This window comes from Leiobunum rupestre, chromosome 1 (genome assembly GCF_980474605.1).
Source record: "Leiobunum rupestre chromosome 1, qqLeiRupe1.1.hap1, whole genome shotgun sequence".
NCBI classification, from domain to species: domain Eukaryota; kingdom Metazoa; phylum Arthropoda; class Arachnida; order Opiliones; family Sclerosomatidae; genus Leiobunum; species Leiobunum rupestre.
The window spans coordinates 33,357,119-33,378,033 of NC_143384.1; the positions used below are offsets into that span (position 1 = coordinate 33,357,119).

General features: G+C 33.9%; 1 protein-coding gene across 1 annotated transcript; it reads right to left on the bottom strand.

The window, feature by feature from the left end:
* Nucleotides 1-21: 21 nt before the first annotated feature.
* On the bottom strand, nt 22-19,645 carry LOC149962175 (ATP-binding cassette sub-family C member 3-like). Its single transcript, XM_090164413.1, has 12 exons — nt 19,610-19,645; nt 18,464-18,538; nt 17,770-17,973; nt 16,406-16,552; nt 16,246-16,342; nt 12,457-12,644; nt 11,535-11,711; nt 9,453-9,620; nt 8,759-8,985; nt 6,851-6,929; nt 158-253; nt 22-102 (listed from the first exon to the last, which is right to left on the bottom strand). The coding sequence occupies exons 1-12, from the start codon at nt 19,643-19,645 to the stop codon at nt 22-24; spliced, it is 1,575 nt and encodes a 524-aa protein (XP_090020539.1).
* Between the last annotated feature and the right edge of the window lie 1,270 nt (nt 19,646-20,915).

A 20,915-nucleotide genomic window follows, 5' to 3' on the forward strand; every position in this document is an offset into this window, starting at 1 on the left:
AAACGATTCCTGATACTAAGGTCATAATAATGTGCCCCATATTAATTGCTCCAAATATTGAGAGTCTCTTAATTTTGGACATAGTGGCATTGCTCTGATCAGCTTTTGAAGAATGAATATCTGCAGTCCAAAGCACCAACCAGTAATTTGAAACCACAGATAAAGCATAAGCGCCAGAAAAGCCCAAGACAATGGCCAAACAGCTCTTTAACCCAATTAGGTTGAAATATTGCCATGCCACCGAAAAAACTCCCTGAAAAACAAATTGAAAGAATAGTTTAAACCTGAGACCGTTTAAACAAAGTCAATATTTTTGTGTTTTTGAAACATAGGACATATTTGATATCTGTAAACGGAAACGAAAAAGCGCTGTTTAACAAATTAAAACTTTATTAACAACGCTGCGTACGTTTTCTCAGATCCCACTTTTGAGACGTTTAGAGCCTTGTTAATAACGATTTAACTTTGCAACAGTGGTCTTTCTTTCATCTAATTGATGTTTATACAAAATCTTCGGCAAAAGTATATTTATGGAAATATAAAAGTTTCGAATAAAAAAATTTCATGGTTGTTAAACAATAATAATACAAAATGCGAGTATAGGAAAGGTTGAAATATCTTACGCAAAAACTTAAAACTATAAGAAATTGAAAATCAAATGAATAACATTTTGAAAGATCCACTTACAATTGTTAGTTTTTGTTACCATTGCGACCAAAACATGTAGTGAGTTTTGCCGCAATTTCGCTACGTAAGGTTGGTTTCCAAAGCAACCAGCTTGGTACCTCAAACATCAGTAGTTTTCGTTACACAAAATATGCATACGCTAGTGTCAACGAGATATTCACAACCCCAAATACAATAATATATATTCTTGCGCAACGTCGAACTTCATTTACGCCAAATCTTGTGAAGTATACGACACATTTTACTATGGAAATCGTTGATCGTATCATTGAGAGTTTACTTAATATCAGTACTTGATATTTCAAAACATAATGTTTTATTGAAATGGAACGACATTTCTAATAATCATCGATTTAGAGGTACCACCCAAAAGCCGCTCACACCATTTCAAGTCCATTGTTTTTGTTGATACTGTGTTTCTGATTTATGTATAAAATTTATAAGAACTCCATAAGCTCCGTTATCATGCTCAATAATAGCAATAAAAAACATCCACATCTTTTGCTGCTACTTACGAACATGAAAATATTATTTCCGACTAGAAGTGTAGCAATTTATTTCAAATTTAGAGTGCATGTTAAGGGGATTCAGAAAATATCGGTTTAAAACCAATACACCCTAAAATAAATTGGTTTGAAAATTTTTAACGGTTTCCGGGATGTTCGCAAGGCACGCTGGGAAAGAAAGAAAAGCACTATTTGCTGAGATATAATAGCGTTCGCTCATGCGCAGAGCCGTATTTAGGTTCGAGAGTGGAGACCGTTTTCGACGAGGGCCTAGGCACACGTTGTTTTTAGATTTGCTGTAACAAAACACAATAAGTTAAATAACTTAATTCAAATAGGATGCAAGAGGAAGATGTTACTATCAGTTAAAATTGTTTTCTTGAAAATGTATAAAAAGTAAACAAATCATAAAATTGAAATACTATCTAGGCCTAGGCTTCTTGATGCTGATGATAATCAAGAAATAAACATGGAAGAGGATAATACTGAGATAAGGTAATAGTGTTTTACTATAAATTAAAAAATAAACTAATTATTATGTTCAATTATTAAGGTCCAGTTCTAATGATGTATTAGCCAATATCACGGAGACTGTTATAAATATCCCCAAAGGAAATTGGACAAAAAAGTTAAAATCTATTCCAGCTACATTTTCAAACTCGAAGATCAATAATCATCATCACTCTTTACGTAGTGAAAAGCATAAGACCAAAGGGTATAGAATGTTCAAGGCCAAGAAAGTAACAAATGTGTTGGTTTCGCACGACAAGGAGAACTTTCTTACGTATGTGAAGTCAAGGGTCCATGCATCGTACAAAGCAAACAAAATATACAACGCTTATGCGGTTTTAGATTCAAGAGATGGGTCGGTTAAAAAAGGTGCGTGTCAGTGTAATTGTGGCAAAGGTGGCGGATGTTGTCATGTTGCAGCTACCTTGTGGTTTGTGCTGGATTGCTTAATGGAGGGAAGAAAATTTATTCCTAATGATGTCTCTCCAACCGAGATTGCTCAAAAATGGGGAAAGGTGAATGTGAAAAGAAATTTGTCAACTACAAAGTTTAGTGTTTTAGATTTTAAAAAACCAACTCCAGGCCAAAAAGAAAACAGTAGACGTCCAAGAAAGCTATGCGTGAGAGGCTATAGTTCGCTTCAACTTGAGCCGTCATTTGACCAAGGGAGGAGAGATTTGGTTTTACTAGCCAGCTCCTTTAAAGATGATAATGTTCTGAATATGTGGCAGAATATATTAGAAGAAAATGATTACGCTCCGCAAGAATCGGTCTCATTAAATTTTTCACGTGATATAGCTACGGTAGATTCTGAAAATTCTACAGCACCTGTAGAACGCTTAAAGCTTCTAGCCCAAGCTATCCACGCGGAACAGGACATTGAATTTCCTAACAACTTAACAGTTACACTTGAAGAAGCCAACCTAATAGAAGAGCAGACTCGGGAACAATCATTTTCGCAACTCTGGGTGACTGAGAGAAGAGACAGACTTACGGCTTCCAATTTGGGCAAAATTGTTAAACGAAAAAAAGGGGTGGATGAAAAGTTTGTTGCAAGCTTACGAGGAAGTGTAGATATTTCTAACAACAAATATGTAAGAGAAGGAATTGTAAATGAGGCTAAGGCTTTAGCTAAGTATTTAGCTACAAGAGAAGGAAAAGCTTTTGCCTTTAAAACTGGATTTGTTATAAACCCTGGTTTTCCAGTCATCGGAGCCTCGCCAGACGGTTTAATTTACGACAAGGAAACCGATTCGTTTGGTCTCATTGAGATAAAAACTTTAGCGAAGGTCAAAGAACTTGGGTTAACGGTTGAGGATGCAAAAGACCTAAAATTAAATGTCCGTTTAAAAAAAGAAGCATCGGGACAAATATCGCTGAAACGCACCCACAATTACTATTATAGGGTTCAAGGTCAATTGGGTATTACAGGTGTGCCCTGGTGTGATTTTGTCGTAGACACAGGAGTAGATTATTTTTGTGAAATAATTAATTTTGACCCTGATTTTTTTTTGAAACAATTTTGCAAAAATTGGACGATTTTTATTTTTATCATTTTAATCCAAAACTAAATTGTGATACTTAAGTGCAAATAAATCTTTAGTACAAATGTTAAAATTGATATTTTAGTGAAAATACTACTTTTATGGAAAACTTGTGACAAGCGACTTGTGATGTGACATTTAAAATATAACTTGAATTAAAAACTAGTGATGTTTACGTAAAAATTATTTTAAGTACAAAATATTGTTAAATGAAATTTTGCTGGCTTTCATGTACATATAAATTAAATCTAGTTAAAAATTATTTCACCACTATCGTACAATTAAAATTCGTTTATTTACAACACTAAAACAGTTGTAGTGTTGTAAATAATCGACTTTTAATTGTATGCTAGTGGTGAAATTATTTTTAACCAGTTAGTTACAAAATATGACATTTAGTGAAGATAAAACTTTAGTACAAATATTAATTTTATTTGTTCGATTTATTTCTATCTAATAATGGCTCATTAAAAAGTTGACTAAGTAACAGCAAATGAACCAAATTTTCTCCAAGCTTGCATGCATTGAATTAGGAAATGCGCATTTTAAAATTCGATAACTTTTAAGTTCTTTAATTACACGTGCAACGTGTATTCGCACTGCCGCAAAATCTCTTGTGCTTTTTTCTTCTTCTAAGGATAGTTGTTCTTTTCCATTGAGGAAAGGTGGCATGTTTAACGATACTCCCTTTTCCGCTAATATATCCTGGATCAAAAAACCTCGATCTGCCATGACACTGTCACCCTCCTCGAGTAAATTTAATAACCCACTCTTAGCGGTTAGTTTAACATCCGATTCTCTACCAGGAGCTAATGGAGCGATAAACGAAATAAACCCATTCGGAGTTATTCCAATTAATCCTTTTGCTGTGTTGTGATGCTTGTAATTTGAGTAGGTATCGCATTGTGTGTTATAATCTGAAGGAGTTTCAATAAAGACCTCTGTACAATCGATCACCGTCCTAGTTGATGGAAATTTATCTTTAAATTCTTGTGGCATATGTTTATTAATTACATTCCTTGAAGGCCAAATTGGGATTTTAGTTAATTTCCTGTGAAGCAAATCCAACCAAGTTGTGAAGTAATTGCTGACAGTTGTCGTTGATATTTGGAAACGATATGCTAGAATCAACAATCCAACACGTAACTTACACAAAGTTAAAAATAATTGTTCCTTAAATGGTAGGGCCATTGGCCGACCTGGAGAACTTTCCTCTCTTTCTCGTACTCTCTTATAACCTTGGCCTTTGTTATAAAGTGACAAACTGGATAAATCTGACTCCACATAATAATTGTTCCTTAAATGGTAGGGCCATTGGCCAACCTGGAGAACGTTCCTCTCTTTCTCGTACTCTCTTATAACCTTGACCTTTGTTATCAAGTGACAAACTGGATAAATCTGACTCCACATAATAATTGTTCCTTAAATGGTAGGGCCATTGGCCGACCTGGAAAACTTTCCTCTCTTTCTCGTACTCTCTTATAACCTTGGCCTTTGTTATCAAGTGACAAACTGGATAAATCTGACTCCACATAATAATTGTTCCCTAAATGGTAGGGCCATTGGCCGACCTGGAGAACTTTCCTCTCTTTCTCGTACTCTCTTATAACCTTGGCCTTTGTTATCAAGTGACAAACTGGATAAATCTGACTCCACATAATAATTGTTCCCTAAATGGTAGGGCCATTGGCCGACCTGGAGAACTTTCCTCTCTTTCTCGTACTCTCTTATAACCTTGGCCTTTGTTATCAAGTGACAAACTGGATTAATCTGACTCCACATAACGAAATAATCTGTCATAAGCTTGATATGTAGGAAAACCGGTGTAAAATTTAAGCTTGTCTCCACATTTTGCAATATTTTCATAGTTTCTTCGCGCTCTCTTTATCTTTCTATTGAATTAGTTCTCGTAACCGTTTCACTTCTTCCTTTAACTTTTGATTTTCTATTTCCAAGACTTTAGCGTGGCTCCTCATTTCCTTTAATTCATCTTTCATTCTCTCTTCTTTTTGATTGGATAATATCAACTTGTTTTGCGAGTCTCTAATTATGTCCTTGACATTAGAGAAATATGTATGATCTATGTAAAAAAAACAGCTTTAATATTTCATGCCAATTAACTCAATTTTAAAGATTATCTTACCAAAATCAACTTTAGTTGATATTTTTTTAAAGGAAGGCCTGGGTTACAATTTATTGAACAGTTTTCTTCAACATCTAAAGAGATCTCAATTTCCGATCCAATATTTAATAGCATACCAGATTTGTCATCATCGAGTACAACAGTGCTTGATATAAAAACACATTGCGAAAGTACGTGACCTGATATGTAAATTGGAACCTTTTGTACATAGCTTTTTTTTCATTTGCTTGAAAATGAAGTCCACATATTAAACTAGAGTTTTTTGGATACCATTTCCTTCTTTTTCTTGGGCTAGTTTCAACTTCATTATAACTTAGCTGAACTCTAGCTACCCATTCATTTTTAAGACTTGGCTCTTTTGGGAACTTATAAAAGCTTATTTTGTTGTTAACTAAAACTCTATGAGTTTTGGAATAACTTAAACACTTGTTTACACCACATTTAGCTCCAAGCTTAACACTCATTTTTAAATAATAACTGTACTAACTAAGAACTAAACTAGTTTACAAAATGTTCCGAACTTTGTTTAATCTTAGCATGAAAAGGAAACGAAGCAGACGGAAGAAAAACAGAAATATCCAGAATTGGTTCCTAAAAACGATGTAGATGGCAGCAGCACCTAATCACGTGACAATTTCAACCCCCAACACCGCCCCCGATTTTAAAATTTCGTTTCGCGAAAGCGAAACGTGGCCGCCTTTTTTATTTTATTTTTACGAAGAAAATAATAACTTGGGCAACAAAAGCGGAATTTTCGAATTTTTACCGAGTGGATCAGCAAAGTAGATAATATAAATAAAATAAATAAAATCTCATCTAGCCTTAATAAAAATTATATTTCCTTCTGTATTTCTCTAAATAAAGCATAGTCTTTAGGAGACAAAGATACAAAACTCGATCAATTATTATTTTCTACTCCTAAGCTCCGAAGTTGAGCCATAAATTAAATTTAATATAGACATCGTACTCTAAATTAGAAATTACTGCCTTGAGTGAAATCAACAGCATATACTCACTTCCAGCCGAATTCCGAAAACTTTATTTACATAGTTACCATTGTAACCAATTTTTGAAAGCGCACTGCAGCAAACCATGGAGCCTGGTTTTTCGGAGGTCTCATGCTGGAAGTGGATAATTGCTTTGTTACAAAACCGTTAGTTAGAAAACTCTGCTCTTGAATCTAGTGGACCAGTTCTTTTATCTTTGCAGATATGAAATATTAACGAATTGATCTGCCTAAGAAGCATACTATCAAGTTTGTTGTTTCAAAAGAGTCGTAAGGATTGCCTTACAGCAAAAATGTCTAACAACTAACCAAATTGATTCGTCTATATAAGTCACGCATTCTGCATTAATATGTTTCGAGATAATTTAAATATATCAGATAAATTCTGTAGTGACGGTAGTCTAAAATATTTGAGAAATTAATTATGGGTGAATTATCTTTAAAAAATACTTACCCTACTTTGAATATTTGTTTCCTCTGAAATTATTTTTTTTCCAACGATTTCATCACAATTGTTTTCAAAAGTTTCTTCTCTGAATTTGCAAATAATTTTTAATTTTAATATCCGGTTGAAATAAATAAAATACCAAACAAATATATGTCAATGTGGACATCAGCGTGTTGCAGTCTAAGAATCAAAGTCCTAGATGAATCCTCTTTATCACCATACCAGTTACCAAATGGTTTTTAGTGTTTCGTAATAATGGTTACTGTTAAGCTGATGGTGCTGTTTGGTTAACTACCAAAGCTACACCCCCGGTGGTGCTCGATGGTGAACGATTGTCTGGGTCCAGCTTTCGAAGTGGAATTCCACCACTGGGTGATGAACGATTGGCTGGTCCCAACGAGCTCCGTGGAAGGCCACCACCGGGTGGAAAACGAGTGGATGGTCCCAGCCAGCACAGTGGAAGGACACCACCTGGTGGTTAACTACCAAGGCTACACCAACGGTTGGTGCTGAGTGGTATACTGACAAGGCTACACCACCGGGTGGTGAACGAGTGGCCGGTCCCAGACAGAGCAGTGGAAGGCCACTGACCGATGATGAACTTCCAAGGCTACACCACCGGGTGTTTCCCCCCAAATCCCAAATCTAGGTATGGCAATGCATAATTGAGTTGGATAAATTTGAAATGCAGAATATAATCCAAAATCAGGTTAACGGTAATAGTTAGTGTAGGGAGCTGTTGGCTCGATCTCGTGGCATGCAGGGCTTGCCACCACCCTCCTACGCAATGTAACCTGGCCACCTAAATTAAGGGCTTCAAAAGTCGCATGATGACTTAGGCCTAAGGTGGTGCCTTGGGTATTAGCCTAGTATTATTAGTTCTTTCATTTTCGATGGAAGCAACGATCCTATTCCCTCCGGCATGCTGACCTCTTTATCGTTATCATGCTTAAAACCACTCAAATATTTTCAGCGTTTTAGTTATTATTTTTTATTAATGTTTTGGAACTATTTGACTTTGTGTACAGGTATTACGAACGGAAAAGAACTGTACGAGGAATGGGTAAGCTAGAAGAAATACACTTCAAGGTAAAGGACATTCGTGGTTTTTATCGCCTTGAGATAAATCGACATGTCACGTTATACAGACCAGTGAGATGCAATTTCCGAAGAAACAAGACAATAGTATTCAATGGCAACTAGATCTGGCAAACATGCAACATATAAAACACTACAAAAGTGGATACCGATATATCTTATGTTCTATTGATATATATAGCAATTACGAATTCACAGTGGCTACTATGGATATGAAAGAATCAATTTTGGGTAAGTCATTCCAATCTATATAAAAATCAGGTCACCCACCCAAGGTTGTACCGACTAATCATGGTAATGATAGTTTATCAAATCTAAGCAAAGAAAAGGCCAAAACCGGAAATAAATTAGGAGACAGATGATTTTTGGCATAAAGTTAGTATATGATGCACATTTGCCCGTGTTTCGACGTTTCGGAAGCTGATTTGTGATTGCCAGTTTCTCGGAAGCCATGCATTTTGGAACCCTTGTTTATAAGACATTTTCGACTCAATATGACCCAAAGAACACATCAATTAATTGTTGACATGCTCATGCGTAACAGCCTGTATGATTTAAAATGTGTTATACTGTTAACTATAAGTATATCGGCAATTCATTTCTAGTAACGAGGGTAACGCGCTTAAATGAGGTTAGACACTTTACTGGAGTTTTTCATTGCTAAAGCGTAGTATTACATACCCATTAATATGGGGTCTGTGGGTTTTTGATCATCTAAGCTTCGTTCAGTGTTTCTTACAGCATAGAACAAATAATTCGTTGAAAGATTTTGCATAACCGTAGTCTTTTAACTACTGAATAGAACATTGGAATTACCTTTTTGAAGTATATTTCGTTATGTCTGCTTTCGATTTTTCTTTCTGAACTATCCTTTTGTTTTTAATTCCTTCATTGTTTAACTCGTTTAAGAGATCTTTGAACGGACCCTCTTTCTCTAGCAATTCTTCGTATGTCCCTTTGCCTTCAATTTTACCATTATCCATCACGTAAACAACATCGAAATGCGGTAGAAGGCACAAATTGTGGGTTACCACTATTCTCGTCTAAAACAAAATTTAAAATTAAGTTATTCCATGGAAATTTAAACACTCTTGTTATCATTGATAAACTAATCACAGTGACATTTTACACAACAAAATTTTCCTTTTACATAGGTGCAGATTATCTCAAGCTTAATTCAAAATGTTTATTTTCGGAATTTGGTACTTTAAAAATACCCTCTCGTATAAGTTCTTCAACTATTGGCATTATTCAAAGCTATAAGTCATTTCCTGGGCTAGGGCTAATTTGATGAAAATATCGATTGTAAAAGTTGCTTTTCACTTGACAAAAACAGTGAACGTGAAAATAGTTTTTTAGAGCTTACAAAGTTTAATCATTGCGGAATTTCATTTTAAGGGTAACATTTTTCCCCCTCAGGTGTATCCGGGATCAAAAGTTATTCAATGGGTGACGGTGTCTGCCATATAAACCTAAACGTAGCGTTAAAACTGAAAATTGTGTAACTTACTTTATTTTTAAGAAGTCCATTCGGTCCAATCACCCTCTCGAACAAATGGTTCGCGGTGTGAGTGTCTACAGCGCCCAAAGGATCGTCCAACAAGTAGATGTCTCGATCCAAGTAAACGGCTCTGGCTAAGCTCACTCGTTGCTTTTGCCCCCCACTAAGGTTAATTCCCTGCAGAAATATTTACATATTAACAAGTTAAGCTGTGAGGTTTTGAACATTGTTGTTATACAGATTTTACCGAAATGAAAATACTTCAAATTAATGATATTTTGCCGATTCATTTAAATTGACAGAATATTTCAAAAGTCAATCCAAAATTTATATTTAATTTTTTTCTGCACTAAATTTGAACTGATTTGGTGGTCGCGTTGAATTAAAAGGTTTTACATTATTCATTGTAATGTTCAACCTAATACATTCCTTTTTGTGTCAAAGATATATATTTATACATAAACGATTCCATTTTGAACCTACCACTCCAAATTCACACCCTATTATTGTTCAAATTCGTACATTTAATATACGATGTTAAAGAATAATATAAGGTGTTTCAAAAGGTTATGCAAAAATTTTAAGGAGTTGAGGATAAAGAGCGCCAGAGAGTTTCAAAGTGTGGCCTACTAGCCCCTGGAAGTAGGCTTCAACAAGCAGTAACCCAAGCAGCAAACATTAATGTTCTTATTTCCCAGCTGCTTGGTTTTGAGCTTGTTGCAGCCTACTTCCAGGGGCCAGTATGTCACACTTTGAAGCCCTCTGGCGCTCTTTTAGCTCATCGTAGGAAAATGGGAGTAAACAGGCATACTTCTCAACTCAACCCCTACAACTCCTTAAAATTTTGGCATAACCTTTTGAAACAGCCTGTATATTGATATTAGTGGCATCAGGAGACATGACTAGGAGTTGACAGCGGTTGCCGCGGTGAATGGACCCCGGCGTCCTGAACACAAAAACCCGTTTTTCCCAATAACCCAGGCTTTCTACCCACCCCTTGAATTTTCTCTCTGCCGTTCCCTTTTTTTTCTCGGCCGTCGCGTGAGATACTTTACTATCAACATTGCGCCCTCTGGGAGACGCGGTGGAAGCTCTCGTAAGTCAGTGGCGGCTCTACAACCCAGTCAGAACTGGTTTTTTCTTCAGCGGTAGTTCCCACAATACTCGCTAGAGAACGCCACTAAAATATTTCATCTTGGGTCCGTCTCCGAGACTGGAGATACCACGGTTTGGGGGGTAATAGTTAGAGAAGGGAAATACACGTTTTTCGTTAACAGCGCGCGTTTGGAAAAGGGCCCGGCTGTGAACTCCTAGTCATGTCTCCTAGTGGCATATATTCAAAGTTTAATTACGCACTGATATCACAAAATGAACTTTACATTTGCAATTAATTGGCTAGTCCATTTTCCGTTATATTGTTGAACAAAAAATCTAACTGGAAAGTATAACATTAAATTTGAAAATTTGTAGGTATAAAATTTTTACATATCTACAAATATGTGTGGTCTTTCTGCAGATATAGTTTATCTATTAATTATTTGAATAACCGCCAGCTATCTAGTTACCGCCGCATAATAGAATGGAGCTCACATATAGAATATATACAAATTGTTTATGTGATTCGGTTCTATTCGAAGGCCATGGTCAAAGTGATTTAACACAAACTGTCAGATAAGACTCAACGTTATTTCAACTTTCTCAAAACTTCTTTTTCGAAATTTTTTCCGTTTAACTATAATTAATTCAGTAACCCCAAAAAATTTATTGGACCTTTTTTAATTTTTTAAATATCAATAAATGTTTAAAATTTTCTTCAAAATAACATGATCAAAACATTTGCTATGATAGAATATTTTGAAAAATCTCTGAAATCTAAACCCTGATAATAGGAATTCTTTTATAAAACAAAATTTCCACCATTTTTTAAGTCCTATAATGCAAAATGATTGAAGTTGTATTTTTAATCACAATTCTATGAAACCCCTTCAAATTGTTTGTTATTTTACTGTATTATTATTATTATGGTTAATTTAAATCGCTCACTGCAATATTGAAAAGAATTGTAAATGAACCCAAATGGAGTTAAATTACTTTTTCACCAATTTCTGTTTCGTCGAAAGCCGGAAGAATGTTAATGTCTTCTTCTAAAGCGCACTCCTCCAGAATCCTCTCGTACTTATCTCGGTCCATTTCGCGGTGAAACAAAATGTTCTTCTTCAAAGATACATTCTGAATCCAAGCTTGTTGAGGACAATAAGCCACAGTTCCCTTCGGTGAATAAATACAACCAGTAAATATACAATGGAAAGTGAAACCCAGTAATATCACCAATTTTCACTATTTTAAAGCATTTATATACTAAAATATAAATAAATAGGGTAACAGGGAACTCGACGTGATGATTTAAAGGACTGAATTAAAATGTCCTTTGTATGAACTTTTTAACTGTTTAATAATAATCAATAATTATCAGCTAGGCTAATACCCAAGGCACCGCCACAGGCCTAAGTCATCAAGCGACGATTTAAAGCCTTTAATTGAGGTGTCCGGGTTACAATGCGTATGAGGGTGGTGGCAAGCCCTGCATACCAAGCGAGCCAACAGCTCCCTGCTTTAACTATTACCGTTAATCTCAACAAATTTGGAAAGGGAGCTCCACACAAAGTGGTTTAACTTTAATAGCTCAATTACTAAACCGGCATAGAAGCCTTAATTTGATTTTACTCGAGCTCAACTCTATTTGGTATTGCAAAGATTTAAATGGTTAAAGATACATCAGGCAATCAAAGATGGCCTAACGTGCATAAAATAGCTAAATGTTATATTGCAATGTTAGTAGCACGATGGTTGTGTTAACTACGACTCAAACGGATTTGCCACAATTTTTTTTAAAGTTTGTGTTTTACCCAAGGAATAATTTTAATCGTCTAGGCTCACTTTAATAGGGATGAAATGAATCACAACCAAAACCGAATGCCTATGAAGTAAAGAAGAATCAAATTTTTTATCTTACATTCACTCTGATTTCTCCGCGGCATTTCTCCGTTTCACCAAGAATAGACGACAACAGAGAGGATTTTCCAGAACCGACTTTTCCCACAACAGCAGCCAAAATTCCTTTTTCAAATTCCAGACTTATTCCTTGGACAACGGGCTCGTTCGAAGAATCCCAAGTGAAATATCCGTCAATAAATTCGATTGCTTCAAAATAAAACAGTAAATGGCGCATAAACAATTCATATTAAATAAAACCCATATATCCAGTGGCACCCTAACAAAAGTAAATTTTTTATACAAAAATGATTTTAAATATCAGGCAGTTCACTTTATTTCCTCGAATTAAGGTAAAACGAACAGGTTCACTGATAATCCCTATTTTGCAAATACTCATTTTCCAAATGGATAATAATAATAAAGATAATAATAATCAGCTAAGCAAGTAGGCAGTTGCCAATTTCTTTTAAATAAGCTGAAGCAAATTTTGATAGAAGTTAACTTAAGGTTTAGGACTAATTTCACTTTATAACGAAATATTTCAGCTCCTTTAAATGCAAGCGTATAAAATTTCGGAATTTTATTAATTTTTGAATAAACCGTGAAAAATTAAATCTCTGTGGCATAAACTGTATAACAAAGACGGTAATTTCGTGGAAGTATTATTTTTGGTTTTGGCATATTTTCGAAAAGGACCGTAATATCATTTAGTTTCTTCTACCTCATCGCATCCTCGTTTTGGATGAAGAAGTCGATACTTTGGACTTGGGGCTTTCCTATTCTGTTGTTAGAAAGTCACTCGGAAAGTCTAACGATATACATCCCCGACTAATAAAAGGAAGTGTTGCCACACTTGTTGGCCCTTCTAGATCTCAACAACCAATACTTTTGGCAGCAAATTATGACAAACATTTGAAAAACCGCCAATTTCATTCCCTTAAGATAAAATCTAACGCCTAGCAAGTAGACGATTTAAAACGAAACCAATAAGCCTTACTTGAACAATATGAAAATTTATACATTTTGTATACCCTGAAATTAATTAGACACACAGACGGTCGTCTGTGTGTATATATATGTAGTCTAGAGTTTAACATTAAAACCTTTTCCTTCCCCCACCGTAACGCTATGGAAAAATTACCCCGTTTTTCCACCAAATGCTATGGAACTTTCTAATGGGCTTCACCTTATGGTAAAATCAATATGCCCTATACTATTTTTTGCGCATTTTTAACTTCAGAACGGTTTATACGATTGTTATAATTTTTTTTAAGGAATCTTCGTTTTAGAGTAGGTTGTGTGCTTTTGTATATTTTATTAAATTAATTACTCATCTTAAGTGGAAGAGTATATTAATAGTTTTTAAAGTCAACATTTTTTACGTATGAAATGTTAAAGGTAAAATCTTGTTTTAGCGCAGTCAGCAAAGATAAGAGGGATAAACGGTAAAACCCATGGGTGGTCCACTTAGTTAGTTTTTTGTCTATCGGTACTTTTGAACCATTAAGGGTCATTTATGAATACAATTTCAAGTGGTATACAACGCGCTTTTTTCGTTTTGCTTACTTTACTCGTAACTTCGTTATTTATTTTACGTGTTTTCTTTCTTGCATTTAAATGTTTTATACATTTTCATTAATGTGGTTACGTTGGTTTTATATTTTGAGATATGCGCTGTTGTTTAGCCTTCACTATTCAGTTGCGGGTTTTTCCTGCGTGCGTTATAAGCCGGGAATTCTTAACGGTAAGGTGTTTTTGGTTTTTTCTATTACAATTTTCATTACCGTGGGTATATGGTTTGACATTTTCTGGATTACTAACTATTTGAATTACCTTGTTGTTTGATTGGGTTATTATTATATTTTTATTGCATATTTATGTTAATACAATGTTTATTACTGTGGGTATTTAGATTGACTTGTTCTTGATTCCTAAGTATTTTAATTAACTTGTTACTTAGTTGGGTTATTATTATACAGGGTGTCCATTATTAATCGAAAAAGTGATTATTCTCAATAACCGTTGAAGTTAGAATATATAATTTTTTTGTGTGAATTGTCAGTACCGGGGCCATTGTTGTACATAATGTTTATCGATTTCAAAATAATATTTTAAAATTTTGAAAAAATAAATTTTGATGTATTGGAGCTCGTAAAATTTTGCCAATGAGAAAAATGTAGAGCGACGTCGAAAACATAAGAATAACGTTTGGTCGTTGAAAACACAATAATTTTTCACGAAATTACACGCGTTTGAAAATTGACTTAACGGGTAAACAAAATAATTGGAAAAATCAAAAACTAGAATCTTTTGGATGCAGTGGAAGTCGTAAGACAATATTATTGTTAGACTGAACTAAATACAATTTTTATTTATTTAAATTAAATTTAATGAAAAATAATCGAAAGTCCAAAAACAATATCCCCGAAATTAGATACGTGATATCTTGAAGGTTCCCCGAGCGAAAATGGTCTATGGTAATATAGCATTTAAATGAGAGTTAGAAATTTAGAATCTTGCATTAAATAAATAAAAATAATATTTAGTACATCCTAAAAATAATATTGTCTTACGACTTCCACTGCATCCAAAAGATTCTAGTTTTTGATTTATCCAATTATTTTGTTTACCCGTTAAGTCAATTTTCAAACGCGTGTATTTCCGTGAAAAATGGTTGTGTTTTCAACGACCAAACGTTATTCTTATGTTTTCGACGTCGCTCTACATTTTTCTCATTGGCAAAATTTTACGAGCTCAAATAAATCAAAATTTATTTTTTCAAAATTTTAAAATATTATTTTAAAATCGATAAACATTATGTACAACAATGGCCCCCGGTACTGACAATTCACACAAAAAATTATACATTCTAACTTCAACGGTTAGTGAGAAAAATCACTTTTTCGATTAAAAATGGACACCCTGTATATTTTTCTATTGGTTATTTTTCTTGTTTGTTGATAATGTTGGTTATAATTGACTTCTACGATTTTTTATTTGCATTGATTTTTAACGGCTTCGTTTGGTTTTCGTCATGAGCCCACGCAGTTTTTATTAGTGCTTTCACTTATAATTTTGGTTTTCGCTTCAACTTTGTTTTCCATATAAATTTGATTGTTTAAGACCTATAATAAAATGGGTTGGTTTTTCTCTATAAAATAGTTTCTTGCACGTATATTTCACCTTTCGTGAGCGTTCTAACAATTTTAAATCTTGTATTTTATATTTCTCATTTTGTTGCTTTGGTAATTTAATAACGTTTTGGGTCTAAAGTTGGTTTTTTATTCTATTGATATTGGAAATTTGTTTAATGCAAAAACATTTGAAATCTTTATAAATTAAATGAAAAATAATCTACTGGTTGGGATAGCACCAGGATAACATTTTTTGGAGTACGCTTTTGATAGCGAAATATCATTGAGTACCGTGTTCAGTAAATACACCCAAGGGTAAATTCTACCGAGGAGAGGTATTTCTTGGCAAGCTTGCTAACTTGTTTTCTTTATTAACCACTTCCTGATTAGGATTTTTTTTATAATTTCAATAGAGCAATATCTTTTCTTTTTCAAATATTATTCGTATTTATTTACATGCCTGATTTGAATTATTAAATCAACAAATTTACTTATTTAGGCAAACCTCACATCTAAAATTTTATTTTTTTGCCTTTTGAAAGGTTTTTTCCTTGGACAGCTGTAGGAAGTTATTATGATTATAACATAACATATTATCTCACTATTTTCTGTAACCATGCTAAAATCTTTTGATAAAAAAGCAATGTTTAGTGGAAAAATAACAATTCTTTCACCAGTGCTCTTTTTATGTTTTGAATGGCCAGTTTGAACGTATGATTTTATTTCACTGCCGTTCAGAATTCCGTTAATTCGTTTGAATGAAACCCTTAACTAAAAATGAAAACAATTTAATATTTTAAAGATAATAAAAAAGTACTCAACACTGAGGTTTACCATTGATAGATCATTTATAAAACTTGGCAAAAGGAAAAAATTTGCAGTGACTGCTGCTAATATTTGCAAAGTTGTAAACGCAATTGAAGGTGACAAGACATTATCATCATCCAACAAAACGAACATCGTGAAAGATAGAAACGTTCCCTGCAAATTATGTTGTTTACAATTAGACAAAATTTGTTAATTTTTAAATCGATTTCATTCAAAGATACTTAGGTTAATCGATAAATATTTATTAAGGAATTTTCAATTTAAACTCTCGATTAAAATGAAAATATAACACTAAATAAAAGACCATCCGGGGTTTTCTCTTACAAGCATGTTGTTTTCAAATAGTAATCTATCAATATTAACTTAACCACAATTAAATAAGCTCAGATAATTAAATTTGGTTTCTTTTTGTTGGGGTTAGAAACTAATAAAACGAAGAGATTATTAATTTCTGAAACTACGGATTCATAGTATATAAAAACTAACTAACAATTTGTAAGTTTTATGTTTTCAAATATTGTGTTATATTATTATCTTACCTTTGATCGATATTGTGTTTCCTACCGTATACCATGTTTGTATTTAAGGAGATATTCCTTTATCTTATCGATAGTGTATGTTAATTCAAGGCGGCTTAATTCATTCATTTTTCGATGTATCCATAGCTAAGTGTGTATAATAAACTTTCGCGTTCTATTATTTCTGGAATTGCGGCTAGACTCGAACTTTAATGAATTATATTTTATTTGGTAAAAAACCTTAAGTTTCGCTAGGTCCTCCGCATAAAAACCAAAATGTGTCGTCTTTATGTTTTAGCCCATAATCGCAAAGAAATAAAATTTTAGGCGAGGTCTTAATTTATTCACCAGTAAACGTTAACAAATCAGAAATATAAACAAGTTCTATATGGGTCTGTCCATAAATGTGGTTAGACAAAGCTGTTTTATAAATGAGTTTTTTAAGAACCTTATATTTGTGATTGGCCAACGTATATACTGGCGGCTCATAATTTGGTTTCACGGCACTCATGGGCTGAAACATCAAGTTTGAATGCGGAGGACTTTGCGTATTTTAACCTAAGGTTTTGGCCAGATTATATATTTTTTGCAGTTCCATAACTATTAGATATACAAGAGACTATAAAATAAAATATGCCACTAACATGAACCAATCTTGTCAACGGTATTAGTTAGGTTAGGGATATGTGGGATCACGTAGAATGAATGGCTTGTCACCACCCTCCAACGCATTGTAACCCTGCCACCTGATTTAAACGCGATAAAAGTCGCTTGGTGAATTAAGCCTATAGGATGGTGCTTTAGGTATTAGCCTAGTTGATTATTGTTATCGTTAGGTCAAAATCTACTTACCAAGTAGGGAGTTATAGGAATAACGTGTAGACTTATAGCTTCTAAAATAGCTGCTTTTTTCATCAGAATCACTTCTTGATCTCTGAGCTCATCAACTTTCGCCTGGAACGACTTCTCCCAAGCGTACATCTTCAGAACCCGAGCTCCGTTCAAAATCTCGCTCATCAGCTTTATTCGTTTGTCTTTGCAGTTTATAACTTCGCGCTAAATAAAGAATAACAAAGATTAAAATTATCTTTATTTATAACGTTCTTTTCTTAGCCGTTCTAATAATTTTCTAACTTCATATCTGTTTATTTTCGCCTTAATAACAGCTTAATTGTTCTCACATCTCTCACAATAGCTCACTTAATAGTTTTAACTATGATACCTTCGTAAGACGAGTTCGTAATACATAAAATAAATGTACACATTTGGCCCATTAAACAAATTAATTCGTAAACTTAGGAATATTAACAACAAAATCAATCGCTGAGATGAGTATTTTTGTGAGATTCAAAGCACATTTGATTACCTGATATACTTTGGAAGCATTCGCTAGAAGTTGAAGGAGTGGCACAGATAAAATGACACTAATGATGCCAACTAACGCTGAGACTCCCAATAACGTCCACAGAAGATAGGTTGCGATTACAATTGTCACGGGAAAACAGATAATTAGATGGTAAGAAACAGCCACCATCCCAAATCGTACTGAGTCGACTGACATGCAGTTTAGTATGGTACCAATGGCAAAATCACTTCGACTTTTATGAGACAGTCGCAGACACTATAAACAAAAAACCACTTAATTTCAATAGTACTCCATTTAATAAAAATTAAATTGAACTTTACCAACGTTATTTGAATAAACCCAAAATTTAGTAATTACTTTAATTTAAAAATACCGCAAATTAGCTTTAAGGGTACAGGCATTATAAGTCAAGTGAAACTGTTGGCCGATTTCTCAAAACTGGTGTTGATTAACGTAGCTTGCAAATTAAATTTTAACTTTGCAAAGTTTTTGTTGAAGCAAATTAATATCTTAAGAGGTAAAACAACATAGCAATGTCTTCACAATAAACTTGAAAAATGTCCCAATTTCTTCTTCACAAAAAATATTTCAAAGAAATTTTAATCTGTGGGGCAACTAAATTTTGTTCAAATAATTTCCTGTAAAGTTGACTGATGTAGTTTATTAAATTTCAATTAACTGAAATACTTTCTTCACACTGAAATCAATAAATATCAAATATGGATTCTCATTGATCAGCCGAAGTTGATTCAAACTGGGTGATAATGAAATCGGTACTGATTACATTTTGATTTTGTTACTTTCTTGATTTTTTACAATAAAAACTGTGGAAGTTGAGATAAATTTGAAATAAAGGATAGTGATTGCAGCAACCCCAGGACAAACACTAAGGTGGTGGATGGAATGGTATTTAATATTAAAAAAAATTAAATTATTTGGGCTTGGTTTGCTATTGGATATTTAATAAGATCGAATCCAAGCCGTGAAATTTCGGCATTTTTATAGATATAAAGCATCGTTTTTGCGTATGTAATTTCTACTAGGTTTTCTAAGTCTCATGGAATTAACAGTTCTTTGATTTAATGCTTCGCATTATGTCACTTGTGCCGTAGATATCTAATTTCGTCTTGGTATATATGGTCTGCTAGATATTATCAATAATTAACGTTGTGTTTAGCCCAATCGTTTCCCCTAAATAACGCCCATGAAATCTAAACTTAAAAAATAAAATATAACAATGCCAGTTGGGCGGTAGTGACTTAAATCTCAACGCTGTTGGAAACCTTTCCCGCGTTGAGCGAAATTTTGGTAACAAATTTCCAAAACCAGGTCTGATAAAGCCAGATCGTTGAGATCCTCCATTTCAGCGCGTATCTGGGAAGTCCCTCTTTCTTTTCTGCCTCCCCCATTTGCTCCCGCGGATCGGAGCTCTTGGCGGCCAGTTGTAGGTTTTGCTTACCTTTTTATATAAACAACTGACAGTTGAAGATCGTAATGCGGATGATAATGTATAAGCAAGTTTAAATCTATATTCGGTTATTATATTTCTTATTAAAGATATAATAGTAAAAAGAATGACGAATAGCATCCCATGCCACATTGGTGAACCAGATGAGACGAATTCAATGAGCCACCTAGAACGTAAAACAGTTGTATCATTTTAAATTAAATTAAAATATTTGGCGTCAAAACAACGACGTCGCCCAAATAAAAAAATACCACAACAAGACAAATTGGCAAGCCAAAATATACCTCTCCTCGGAAGAATTGTCCCTAGTGGTATTAATTTCTCGAGATAACCCTTAAAGATATATCTCCGCAATTTAGAGTTATTTGTTAAAAATATTAACCCATTTCTATCCCGCCCGGTATAAAATTTTAATTATAATTAAAATAATTGAGACGAAACGACCAATTTTAATTTATTCAGAATATCATAAGTTAAGTAGTTACATGTACAACAGTAAGTTAGACGTACTATAACAATGCACAATTGAATTAAACCCATTTACAGAACAAGTTTATCAGTTAAATATAATACGAAGCAAATTTTAATGAAAGAAATATCTACAGAGGCTTTTTGGAATTACTCTCTTACGAAATACTTGCCGCATCTTTAACGCTCATTTTATTTCAACACTCGCCCTTGATGAAGATACCGTAGATATCTGGTAGTGGACGACTCGTTCACTTCCTGTTGACGTTGTGACGCATACCACATGAGAAAGACCAATGCAGTCCAATTTCCAATATCATATAATGACTCGCACACCCAAGAAATCATTGACTGCGTTAGAAATCGTAGATATCCAAATATCCACACCAAATATATTTACAAGAAGCAAAAACCTTACCATCAACAAAGCACAGAGAGCCACTTGACTAACCGCCAGCTCTTAAAGCAATTAACGTTAAATTATCTCCTTTGAATTAACAGAACTATATATAGGTCGTTAAAAAAGTGGACCACCCACAGGGTCTACCCTTTAACCCTCTAATCTCGGCTGACTGCGCTAAAACAAGATTTAACCTTTAAAAAATACCAGATTAGGCCTTCATAAATTCATTAATAAAAAAAGACTTTATTACCTATTATGCTTACGATGCCTGTCTTAATTTCAGTGAATCTAAG